The 12,898-nt window shown below is 42.7% G+C and overlaps 1 protein-coding gene across 1 annotated transcript in view; it reads right to left on the bottom strand.

Moving 5' to 3' along the window:
- Window positions 1-314: 314 nt before the first annotated feature.
- The window catches only part of LOC149237977 (uncharacterized), a 174,157-nt gene continuing 161,573 nt past the window's right edge, over window positions 315-12,898 (bottom strand). Inside the window, exons 8-9 of the mRNA XM_089372879.1 lie at window positions 965-995; window positions 315-747 (exon numbers count right to left, since the gene is read on the bottom strand). Of these exons, the coding sequence (XP_089229005.1) occupies window positions 515-747; window positions 965-995 (264 nt within the window). The 3' untranslated portion in view covers window positions 315-514. The remainder of the gene's footprint in view (window positions 748-964; window positions 996-12,898) is intronic.

Here is a 12,898-nt window from a genome sequence, read left to right as displayed (position 1 = left end):
TTAATATTTATGGGAAAATGAGGGGCCATTAATTTCTGTGATGTGTATAATATGTATGACACGGGTTAAAATTCCTGGATTTTGAATAACTTGTGGGAGTTTTTTTAAATTGACATTTTTGTTGAGAATTTAGATCTCAAAACCGACGAACTTCTGACCATTCCTGAACCCTGAAACATGACTCTCGTGCAACACAATAGCTTCCCACTAAAAAGCTTGGTTAATAGAAAATACGTTACCTATTCACTCGCTTTAGGTCGCGATTGACATAAGCCATGCTTAATTTACTCTACAAAATGGAAAAAAAAATTACATGGCAACAATAAAAGAACAATATTCATTTAATGAGTAGGTAAATGACGTTAATATGAGAAATACAAAGCGTATAGCGAGGTATGTTATTTGCCCATGGAGAATACTTGTGAAGTAACCAATTAATTACAAATTTCACTTTAAAAATATATAGGAATCTTCTGTACAATCAAATCATTAGTTGTGTACAAATCGCTAATAATTAGTTGTCATGTCTATCAACACTGCCATCTATTTTGACTAGAAGAGGTTGCTGAACATCTGAACATGCACTGCCATCTATTTTGACTAGAAGAGGTTGCTGAACATCTGAACATGCTTCAATCGCAATAGCAGGATCGGCTGGTACTGAGATGCCATTTAATTTGCCATCCTCTTCGAGGGCCATAGCTAGAGATCGCTTTGCTATTTTTGCCACCAAAAGGATAAGAACCGCTACACATACCAGATCAAAGTCAAATACATAAATGACGGTCAGAGATGAAAAGAAAAGGAAATGTCCTTGCCGAGTTCAAACTTCATATTATGCAACCCAATGATAACGATGTGAAGCTAAACTTGCCACATAAAAAATGTGAAACCTGTAGTAACTTCAACCACAACTCATCTGTTCTACTAGAGTAGTGGTCTAAGACATTAATAAGATGATTACCAGATGTCATTAAACCTGCAGTCATCAATATCTGCATCCAAATCACAAGAGAGAACGTGAGGATCACAATGAAGTTTACACTCTAATCTAATTGATTAAATAGAATGAAAAGTGCAATGATTGACTTTATCATGCTTAATACAGCTTTCTATGAAAAATAATTATTTCGCCTGATTTGGATTCAGTACTCTCCCAGGCTAGCTCACTGACATCATTGGATATAATTGTACAGGTCTACAATCCTTGGCTGATGTCAATTTCAGCACCCTCTCCACTAGAATATTGCCTCCGTGAACACAATGATCAAATAAACACAAGATTCCAAAGTTCAAACATCGTAAAATCTAGCATATCACGATGCTTTTTCGCTCAAATCTATACCTCAAGCATAGCATCGGCAAAGTGCTCATAACCTACGTAAGCTTTCAACAAGGAACTGATGTCACAAGGTTAACGTACACTATTTACCCTAATTTCAATCCCAAAATAAAATGAAATACACATTGCAAACATTAGGATAGGGCTGAAACGCTCTTATACTTTTGAAAATCTCTCTGGGACTACTTGCATTGAAGGAAAGACGAGGAATTTCCATGAAATCTTCGAGCAATTGATTTTTAGACATCAATGAATTTTGTTTCCTTCAAAACACATGCTGCAAAGCACATATTTTGGACCTCCTGTTGTGTGCATGTTAACACACAACACTGGAAAGCAACAAATGGGTTGAGGCATGATAGAAATGTGCTCCGCACATGTTGCAAAACACTGGAAAACACAACAGGAGTAGAGACATGACAGGAAAAAGGACAACTGAAACAGTCCAGGCACCATAGAAAAGTGGAGTTTCTAGTCCAGAAAAAGAGAAAAAAAAAAAACAAATGCTGTGGTTAGAAGGGAAGAATGTGGATGATGTTAGTGGGTGAAAAGAAAAAAAGGTGTGGAATACCCAGCATTTCAAGGGTTATCTGGTCTACTTATGCTTTTCACCTTTTGTTGTTTCTTTCTTTCCTTCATTTTATTTGGCTTGAGATATTTGGGTTTACTGACTGGAGTGTTCACAACAGCACTTGCGCTTGTGGCCCATTTCTTGCGTGATTCAAGTGCAACTAAAATTGCCCCGGTTGCTACCGGAAAGGCGTTGCACTTCCCCCTCCTTTTCTGCCCGGAAAGGTGTTTTGTCTCCTACACTAATCTATGATGGAAGAATGTGCAGAAACTAAAAAAGAAAAGGAAAAACCTATGTTGCACAAAACTTCTAAGAACCCAGCGTTTCGGGCCATACCCGTACCCAAAACTCCGAAACTCGGCTGAAACTCGACCATCATGTAATCATCTATGAGAGTTAGTATAGACTTGTTTTTCCTTCTAAATTGTCATCTATGGGTCTTATCCCCTTTAATCTTGCAGGATAATGTGTTATTCACACACACACACACACACATATATATATATGACGTTCTGGCTGATGTTTCTGTCGACGTTTCCATTTTTGGGAGGTGATGTTTCTAAACGTACCCGTTTTGGAAACTCTGAAACGTTTCGGCGTTTCGTGCAACTTAGGGAAAAACAGAACAGTTACAACAAAAAACAAACAGCAGACAATAGAGAAGAAGATTTCCAGGGAAAAAACCCACACTCAAATGTATTATTCAACAAATAAAAAATGGTTATGATATAAGGTCTCTGTGCTCTCAACAAGAGTGTTCAGCAATAGCATACCTCCAAAGAAATTTTGGTAACATGACAATAAGATAAACATACACTTCCTCCAGCTGTAGTACTAAACAAATAGGCATAAGAAAACCATAAACCATTATAGTGTCACATCTCTACATACCATAAACCATCACCAGTTATTACCTGCCACTGCTCTCAATTTATTCTCCATGGCTCTACATTTATTCCCCACTCCACTACAACACTGCATTTATTCTCTGCTCTATTATAGCACTCCAATTATTCCTTGCTCCACTACAACACTATATTTATTCTCTGATCCATTACAACACTGCAATTATGTTTTGCTCCACTATAGCACTGCAACGTGTATGACACATCTGTCCCAACATTCTCCCAATTGTCATATGTGTTGCAAGAGTACAAGGGAGAATGCATCAAACTATGGACTAATTGCTAGAGCCCATAAGGCTCATAGATTCACAACACCGCTTGAATTTACTTGTGCTCACCAATTTTGTCAATGCATCTGCAGCATTTTGCAAGGTGTCAACTTTCTCTAGTATCACCTTTCCATCCTCTACCATGTCCCTAATGAAATGGTACTATATATATATATATATATATATATATATATATATATATATATATATATATATGCATTAAAGGTTTGGTTCTTAGCTAAACAAATGGCATTGTTACTATCACATTGAATTGTAATAGCTTTCTGACTTAGCCCTACTTTTGAACACAATTTCATAAGCCAAATGGCCTCCTTACAAGCATGAGTACCTACCATATAGTTCATCTCTAAAGTGGAAAAAAGCGACTATCGCTTGTTGCTTGCTTATCCAACTAATTACTCCACCAAACAATCGAAATACATATCCGCTCATAGATCTTCTTCGATATACATCACCTACCCAATCAAAATACATAAACTTGTATATCCACTAAGTGTGTGTCCCATAAAACATCACTTTGATAGCAAATCGAATATTCAAGGTTAACTCACAAATACCTAAAGACACTGCATCTTGAAGTTCACATCCAAGATTAGCCATGAATGAACTCAAGACTCCCACTATTGGGCATTGTCTAGTCTATTACAAACCATACATACATTAAACTACCAACTACACTAGCATGAGGAATAGAGGCCATATCCTCTATCTCTGTAGGTGTTGTAGAGCACTGCTCAATTGAAAGCTCAATTCCCAAAAAAATTAGAACACTTCATGGTCTACAATCTGCAATACAAAAATGTCGTAACATACAATTTACCAATGTTCCACAAGGACGTGTCCTCCAGGGTGGCGTGTGCACTGCCCATATTTCCCACGCACACCGGGGAGATGCTTGGGGAAACATTTCCCAAGGCTCCCTTTGGGGAAATTTGGGGAGACGTAGGGAGTAGCGTTTCCTCAAAGTGGGGGACGCGTCTCCCAAAAAGGGGTGTTTGTGGCGCCCCCCCTCAAAAAGGGTTGGGCGTCCCCCGTGAATATTGCTTGCAAACAAAAGTTTATAAGTGGGGAAGCCTAATATTCAACCCTTGGGCCCTACTAGTGCTATGTAATTAATAATAATGTTAAATTATTAAAGTAAAAGGAACATTCTTTTTTATATTTCATTTTCGTCCTTTTACTTAAATTTTTAACATTTCCATTAATTGACTCAAGAAGTTTGAGAGTGGTTTTGAACTCATTGGATTTCATATAGAGAAAGTTGAATTTTACATCCCACTCAAAATTGAACAGACTTAACAATTTTCAAGGTTCAGGGGATTGCAACGTTTCCATTGTTAGTTTTTGTAGCATCGGAGGTGTTCTAGTCTCGAAACTTTGTGGAGAGTCTAAAACACGAGTTTTCCATAACCCAGAAATCATTTCTGGAAATTCCACCTAGAAGTATCTCAATTAGATTATTAGCCTTTTTTTTAATATTTCCCAAGTCTAAACTGAGGAAAAGGCATTAATTAATCAGAATTAATTGAGATAAGGTGTGAATCATCTAGAAACTCACACGGAACGATTGGGAAATAATTTGGGCCCTTGATTAAGTTTTAATCTTGGTCGTTGGTGGTCCAACAGAAGATTATAAGAAGAAGTTGATGGGTAGACGGCAAACACACCAGTGCAGACATTCAGTGATCTAGGCAGATCGATTTTCTAGTAGCAGAGTGATTCAGCAAGAGGATTCAACCAGAGATCGAGTAGCAGGTAACAAAAGAGTGAGGCAGTGTTCCGGTGGAGGTTTCCAATGTCTGAAGAGTCAGATTGGGGGAGTGCAAGTTTGCCCAGAGGGACTGCGCAAGGACTGCACAGGCAGCAGCAGCGGAGCAGTCGATTCAGTAGCTGGTGGCTGGGATTTTGATCAGGAGAACCAGTGAATCAGTTCCAGATCTAGAGAGAAGCAGAGTTGTAGATTTCGGGAGTTTCCGAAGGCAACAGCAGCAAGGCCTACGCAAAAGGAAATGTGAATTGCTGAGGGGCGAGTTTCAAGAGTCGAAATCCGATGTGGGGTGAGGAAAAATCCTCACAATAATTTTTCCAGTGATTCTCTCAGATTGAATTGCCAGTTTGGCATCCAAATTATTGTACTCAAATTTGTTGCTAAAGAATAATAACAAAACCCTCATCTACTACACTGGTTTTCCCACATTGGGTTTTTCGAGGACAATTGTCCAAAAAATAACATTGTCAAAATTCTTGTGTGTGCTAGAATTTCCCAGTTTCCAGCATTTTATTTTCCGTAGCATTTTTATGGTGAAAATTGCAATTGTGATTTTATTTATTGTTTGTCGTAGCAAAATAAACTACATAATTAAATTTACAATTGCTACAATAGATAAAATTTTCACATGGTAACATAGCATGATTGATCAAACGGGGAAGCTCAGAAGAAGAGACAAAAGAATTCACTGTTCAGAGGGAGCAGCAGGACGATTTTTCTAGGTGTTGCACAAAGCCTAAACCAGGCAGATCGAATTGCATGGGGAAGTTCGATTTTTCATTGCAAGCTGGCAAAAAAATTCGGCTTGCCAGTTTAATGATTCCAGCAGGCAGAGGGAGCAGCAGCAGCTCAGATTTTTGCCAAGCAGATTCCTTGTTTGCGCGCATAAGGGTTTTGCAACAGTTTGCAGTAGCAGAATCAGCGTTGGGTGGAAGAGGAAAACCACACAAATTTGTCTTTAGTAAATTCTTCAGTATGACCATGGACAAAATTGACATTCAAGTGGCTTCAGATTTGCGTCAGCTTACATGACAACAGTTAAAGAATATTTCTCTAGCTACAAGGAAGAGCAGATGGACTTCCAGATTACGATGGGAAAAAGAACGAAGTATACTTTAGTGGGTAGGGGCACCATCTATTTTCAGAGGGAGTCAGGAGCAAATACCAGTACTACAGATGTACTGCATGTGCCAGGATTGGGTATGAACCTGATTTCAGTATCCCAGTTATAGGATAAGGGATATGATATCCACTTCGTAGGGAAGAAGGTGTTTGTCAAACACTCAAGCTGGAAGAGGGTGAGACAGATTGGAGTTCGAAGCAACAGGTTGTACAGGTTGCAGCTCAACTCTCCAATGGCACTAATAGGTAGTGACAATAGTAGTGGTAAGAAACTGAATGAGCTACGGCATAGGAGAATGGTACATCTACACCATGGAGCACTCAAGATGCTCAAGGAGATAGTAATAGTGGTTCCAGAACTTGGCACAGAACATGATGATGTGTGCTTGGGAAGTATGCTAAGGCAACATTCCCAAGAAGTGACAGCAGAGCAGATGGCGTGTTAGGTCTTATACATTCAAATATTTGCGGCTCGATGTCTGCTAGAGCTCTCAGTGGGGCCAAATACTTCGTCACCTTTTGATGACTATTCCAGGAAAACTTGGATCTACTTCTTGAAGACCAAGGATGAGGTCTTTGATCATTTCAGGGAGTATAAGGCTCTCATGGAGAATGCGTCAAGGAAGAAGATCAAGGTGTTTCGCTCAGATAATGGTGGAGAGTGTATTAATAGAAACTTAACAGATTTTTATGTGACGAAAGGCATTAGAAGAGAGTGGATAGCTCCTTACAATCCACAACAGAATGGGGTAGCGGAACGGAAAAACAGAACTATAGTTGGGGCTGCAAAAGCAATTTTATACGAACAAGATTTGCCCAGGATTCTATGGGCAGAGGCATGTAACACAATGGTGTATATTTAGAACAAGACTCCTCATAGAGCATTGGGAAAGAAAACGCCAGAAGGGATCTTCACAGGGAAGAAGCCAGAAGTTAGTCACTTCAGGATCTTTGGCAACATTGCTTATTGCCATGCGCCAGATGAGAAGCGTAGCAAATTGGATCAAACTGCAGACAAGGGGCTTCTCGTTGGGTATAGCGAAACCTCAAAGGCATATTGGATCTACATTCCTAGCAATAGGAAGATTGTAGTGAGACGGAACATAAAGTTCATGGAAGATCGAGCTTTCAAGAGATCTCGTGAGATGCCTATAGGTGATCAGAATCAGCGAACTAAACCTCCATTGGTCCAACAGCAAGGGCAACTAGTGGGACAGTCATAGGGATCTAGTATAGTGACTAGTACTAGCATTTCCTTAGGTGCAGGGGATCCTATGAGATCTCAGGATGTTGATTTGGGGTAGCATCGGATGTGCTCTAGCCACGAAAATTGGTGAAGAGGCTAAGGCACATGAGATCTCCAATACCCAGAAAGGGTTTGGGCAGATTCTAAACAGTTTGGGAGATATTAAAATAATTAATATTTTTAATGGAGTCCCTAAGTCTAAACTTAGGGAAAATAAAATATTAATGTGAATTAATATAAAACTGTGTTAGAATGGTCCAAAAGTCATGGGTCAAGCCAGATCTAATCTTAGCCATTGATTAGGGACTTAATCGGTCGTTGAATTGTCAACGAGAAAAGTATAAGATGAGGCTTGAGGGTCACTTGGAGAATACACCAAGAGATCAAGATTTCGACTTTTTGGGGCTGGGTTTGCTGAGAAAGTTGAGAGTGATCAGAGTTGCAAATGAGGGGCAATGAATACAGAAGCAGAGAGGCAGAGAGACAGTACCGAGAAGATCAGCGCAGAAGCCGGGAGAGAGGGACACAGAGCCAGCTAGAGGCCACGCAGAGCCAACCAGGAGTTGCGCAGTGCCTCAGAGCCAACGTGGGTGACACAGAGGGCCAGAGAACTGACGCAGGGATTATTGGGCTGATGCAGGGCCAGAGAGAGGCTGACGCAGTCCCTAGAGGCTGACGCTGGGGTTTCGTGGGGAAGATTGGAGTTGTGGAGCTACCGAAGTGTTTATTTGAGGTTTCAAGCATAACATCTACTTCCGAGTAGAGAGGTACTACTGCCGAGATTTTCCTCTGTTGGGTGAGCCGGATTTGGCACCCAGATTGTATTCTGAAACTGCTTAATAAATTAAACCCTTAGATCGCTACACTGGTTTTCCCGCATTGGGTTTTTCCGGGGACATTAGTCCAAAAACAATGGTGCCACTTGTGTGCTTGTTTCTATTTCCTTTAGTTGATGATCTGTAATGTGTTGAGCATGTACTTGTATTTATTTCCAGTATTTACATGGTAAATAACTTGTTAATTAACAGAACAAGTAGGTAGGAATAAATCAGTAAAGTGCATGAAGGGTTTCTAACATGTCAGAGTTAGAAATTCCAACATGGTATCAAAGCGTGGTTGCAAATAACAGGAGAACTGAGGACATCAGTCGAGCAGAGCAACAACAGCAGAAAACAGTTGTCCTGATTGACAAAAGTTGTTCCTAGCAGAGAAGCAGCAAGGAAGGGGTGACGCAGGCACCGAGCCAAGAAGAGGCAGCACAGAGGCTGAGGGAGGCAAAGGCAGGCACACGCATAGCCACGCAAAGGCTAGGAGGGCTGACTTTGTTGGCTGAGGAGGCTGATTTGCTAGTGTCGGGATTGCGCAGAGCCTAGGAGCTCTAACCTTCAGTTTGTTGGGGTTTAGGAGGCTGTGGGTAAGTTGCAGAGTGGAGCTGATGGGTACTGTAGTCAAAACAGTACCTAACAGGGCAAGACCAAGGTGGAGGGAGTTGCTACCGAGGAGGATTTCTAGCCAAGGAATCTGGATCAGTGGTGCAGTTGCACAGACGATCTGAGTGGGGCAACTTGACGTTGGTAGAGGGATTGCCAAAAGGGAAATCGAGACTTAGAGGGATTCAAACTAAGAACTTCCAGACGGGAAGTTGAGAGACTCAGCAAGAGTCGAACAGAGGGCTTCTAGGAGGAAAGTAGAGGAGCCGCGAGATGGCAGTGAAAGGGGTAAGAGACCAGGACAGACTAGACGGAGCCTCAAACTTCGTAGTCTGGAAGGCCAGAATCGTATCCATTCTAGACAGGATTCGTGTCAAGCATTTTGCCTTGAGGACGATAGCTATCCCAGTTGACCCGGTTGATAACGACAGGTACGAGGATGCAATGGCGAGGGCTAAGAGTATCATCCTTGACGGGGTCAAGGATCATATAGTACCACATATTGTCGAGAAGAACACGGCACAGGAGATGTGGGAGGCCCTGACCAAGTTGTATCAACATACTTCCGTGCAGAGGAAGATGCTACTAGAAAATCAGTTGCGATCATACCAGATGCAGAAGGGAGAACAGATCGACCCATTCCTCAATCGATTAAAGGAGATTCGGGATCAGTTGACTTCCATAGGGGCAATGCCAGATCCAAAATTGATGGTGAGAACAGCCCTGAACGCAGTCTCAGAAGACTGGGAGGTGTTTGTCTAGAGCATACTAGGCAGGGCGACCCTTCCAGATTGGGAGGAAATGTGGGTTGCTCTTCGCCAAGAAGAGATCAGAAGGCTAAGCAAGGCGGGAAGCAGCAGCAAGGGGATCAAAATCAAGAAGGAGGAGGAGGATGTTGCCCTAGCATCTGAGGGAAAGCAGGAGAAACGGAAGAAGAAGGACCTCTCCAAGGTCAAATGCTTCCACTGTGGGAAGTTGGGTCATTATGTGACCCAACATCCAAGGAAGAAGAGTAAGGGAGAGGCCTCCAAGACCAAGGCAGCGCCAGCAAGGGCAGAGAAGGAAGTGGAGACAGACGATGATTGTGCCATGAGTGCTCATGTGCCACTTCAAAAGAAGTGAGGAGACATCGAGCTATAGTCAGGAAGACTACACACGATGAGGGGCAAGATCCTGGAGGTACCCAGCCTCTTGGATTAGACCTTGCTACGGGAGCCCCGAAGAGGAGTAGCAATATTGGTGATGTCAGTAGAGATGGATGCAAATGGAGCGACAAAGTGGGCTACAATGCAGGATTCCCAGGACAGCGCGAGGCTAGCAGGCTGCAACAATGTGAGAGGCACGGGAGTGTTGCACCAGTGCAGGATGGCACAGAGAGGTATGCAATGGTGCGAGATGCATGGAGTTGTTGCAGCAGCGCAGAGGTTAGAGAGGGAGCACTTATCAATGACAGAAGGAGCTTCAGCATCAGGGGTGTTTCTAGCCTGACGGAGATATCACAGTTGGGAGATCAGTTACTTACTTCTCAGTAACTGGGTTGCAGTGCAACAGTTAGTAGTGGTAGTCCTATGGGAAGCACGATGCAACATGATGAGAGGGAGTTGCAGTACGGATGCAGCAGTGGCAGTGGCAGGGCCATGGGTAGCAGTACAGGATGCAGCAGTGCAGATGATGGGCAGCGGGCCTAACATTAGCACAGGGACCGATGCCGGATGATCAGGGTGATTCTCAGTGAGGAGTATTAGTAGAGCACAGTCCTCACTAAGAGGGAGTGTTGATTTGGGGTAGCATCAGATGTGCTCTAGCCACAAAAATTGGTGGAGAGGCTAAGGCACATGAGATCTCCAATACCGAGAAAGGGTTTGGGCAGATTCTAAACAGTTTGGGAGATATTAAAATAATTAATATTTTTAATGGAGTCCCTAAGTCTAAACTTAGGGAAAATAAAATATTAATGTGAATTACTATAAAACTGTGTTAGAATGGTCCAAAAGTCATGGATCAAGCCATATATAATCTTAGCCATTGATTAGGGACTTAATCTTGGCCGTTGAATTGCCAATGAGAAAAGTATAAGAGGAGGCTTGAGGGTCACTTGGAGAATACACCAAGAGATCAAGATTTCGACTTTCTGGGGCTGGGTTTGCTGAGAAAGTTGAGAGAGTGATCAGAGTTGCAGCTGAGGGGCAGTGAATACAGAAGCAGAGAGGCAGAGAGACAGTACCGAGAGGATCAGCGCAAAAGCTGGGAGAGAGGGACGCAGAGCTAGCTAGAGGCCACGCAAAGCCAGCTAGGGCCCACGCAAAGCTAGCCAAGAGATGTGCAGTGCCTCAGAGAGCCAGCGTGGGTGACGTAGAGGGCCAGAGGGCCGACGCAGTGCCTCCAGAGGCTGACGCAGGGGTTATTGGGCTGATGCAGGGCCAGAGAGAGGCTGACGCAGTCCCTAGAGGCTAATGTTGGGGTTTCGTGGGGCAGATTGGAGTTGTGGAGCTGCTGGAGTGTTTATCCGGGGTTTCAGCCGGAATATCTGCTTCCGAGTAGAGAGGTACTACTGCCATGATTTTTCTCTGTTGGGTGAGCCGGATTTGGCACCCAGATTGCATTCTGAAACTACTTAATAAATTAAACCCTCAGATAGTTGCACCGATTTTCCTAGATTGGGTTTTTCCGAGGACATTAGTCCAAAAACAACGGTGTCACTTGTGTGCTTGTTTCTATTTCCTTCAGTTGATGATCTGTAATGTGTTGAGCATGTACTTGTATTTATTTCCAGTATTTACATGGTAAATAACTTGTTAATTAACAGAACAAGTAGGTAGGAATAAATCAGTAAAGTGCATGAAGAGTTTCTAACGTGTCAGACTTAGAAATTCCAACACATGAGACAGAGCAGCAAAGGCAGGATGAGGACGAGCTGGTTGAACCTCCCATCACTAGTGTTTGAACCAGCATAGAAGTTTGTCAAACATTAAGAGATGCAGAGGAGTTTGTTCAAGCTCCTAGAACAAACAAGAGAGAGCACAGATAGCCTGACAGCTATCAAGCATTGGAGGCTCAAGTTGCAGAACCTTCGAGCTTTCAAGAAGTCGCACAGCATCAGGTGTGGATAGATGCCATGGTAGAGGAATACAGATCTATCATGACAAATGATGTTTGGGTGGTGGTGCTCAGGGTTGAGGAGAGGTCAATTTTAGGTTCTCGATGGATCTACAAGATCAAGTGTGCTGCAGATGGCAGCATGGAGAAGTACAACACTAGGTTCATGGTAAAGCAGTATGCACAGAAAGAAAGGATAAATTATGAGGAAACCTTCGCCCCAGTTTCCAGATACACTTCTATTCGGTCAGTTATATCCCTAGCAGCTCAGATGGGATGGAAGATTCACCAGATGGACATCAAGACAACATTCTTGAATGGGGTGATAGAGGAAGAGGTGTACATAGAACAGCCAAAGGGATTTGAGACTCATGAGAGGCGCACTCATGTGTGCAAACTAAAGAAAGCTTTATACGGGCTCAAGCAGGCTCCCAAGGCATGGTATGGTCAGATTGACAGCTACTTGCAGCAGATGGGATTCGTCAAGAGTGACGCAGATCCCAACCTTTACTATTTGATGGTAGAGGGTGAGCCACTCATCCTAGTATTGTATGTGGATGATCTCTTCCTGACAGGGTCATCAGGGCTCATAGAGGACTACAAGAGGAACCTAGCAGTAGAGTTTGATATGAAGGATTTGGGGTTGATGCACTATTTCCTAGGATTGGAAGTGTGGCAGAAGGATGGGGAGATCTTCCTTGGGCAAGGAAGATATGCTACAGATATTCTGAAGAGATTCAGAATGTAGGATTGTAGACCCATGTCTACGCCCATGATCACCAACTAGAAGAAAATAGATGCATTAGATGACAAGGATGTTAACCCCACCTTATATAGACAACTCATCAGTTCTCTCATGTATCTAGCCAACGCTAGGCCAGATATCTGCTTCGCGGTCAATACCCTCAATCAGTTCATGGTGGAACCAAAGAGAGTGCATTGGACAGCAGTGATGCACATTTTGAGGTATGTACATGGCACAATCGAGTATGGGTTGAGATATACCCAAAGGGATGACGTCAAACTATGTGGGTTCACAGATGCAGATTGGGCAGACAGTTCAGTGGACAGGAAAAGTACCTCTGGGTACTGCTTTCGCATTGGATCAGGAATAGTTTCTTGGTGTAA

Source organism: Pinus tabuliformis, chromosome 8, assembly GCF_031772625.1.
Source record: "Pinus tabuliformis cultivar Carrire ecotype Pingquan chromosome 8, CPIR1, whole genome shotgun sequence".
NCBI classification, from domain to species: domain Eukaryota; kingdom Viridiplantae; phylum Streptophyta; class Pinopsida; order Pinales; family Pinaceae; genus Pinus; species Pinus tabuliformis.
Note: the sequence above shows the minus strand (reverse complement) of the source record. Positions and strands in the feature narration are given on the sequence as shown.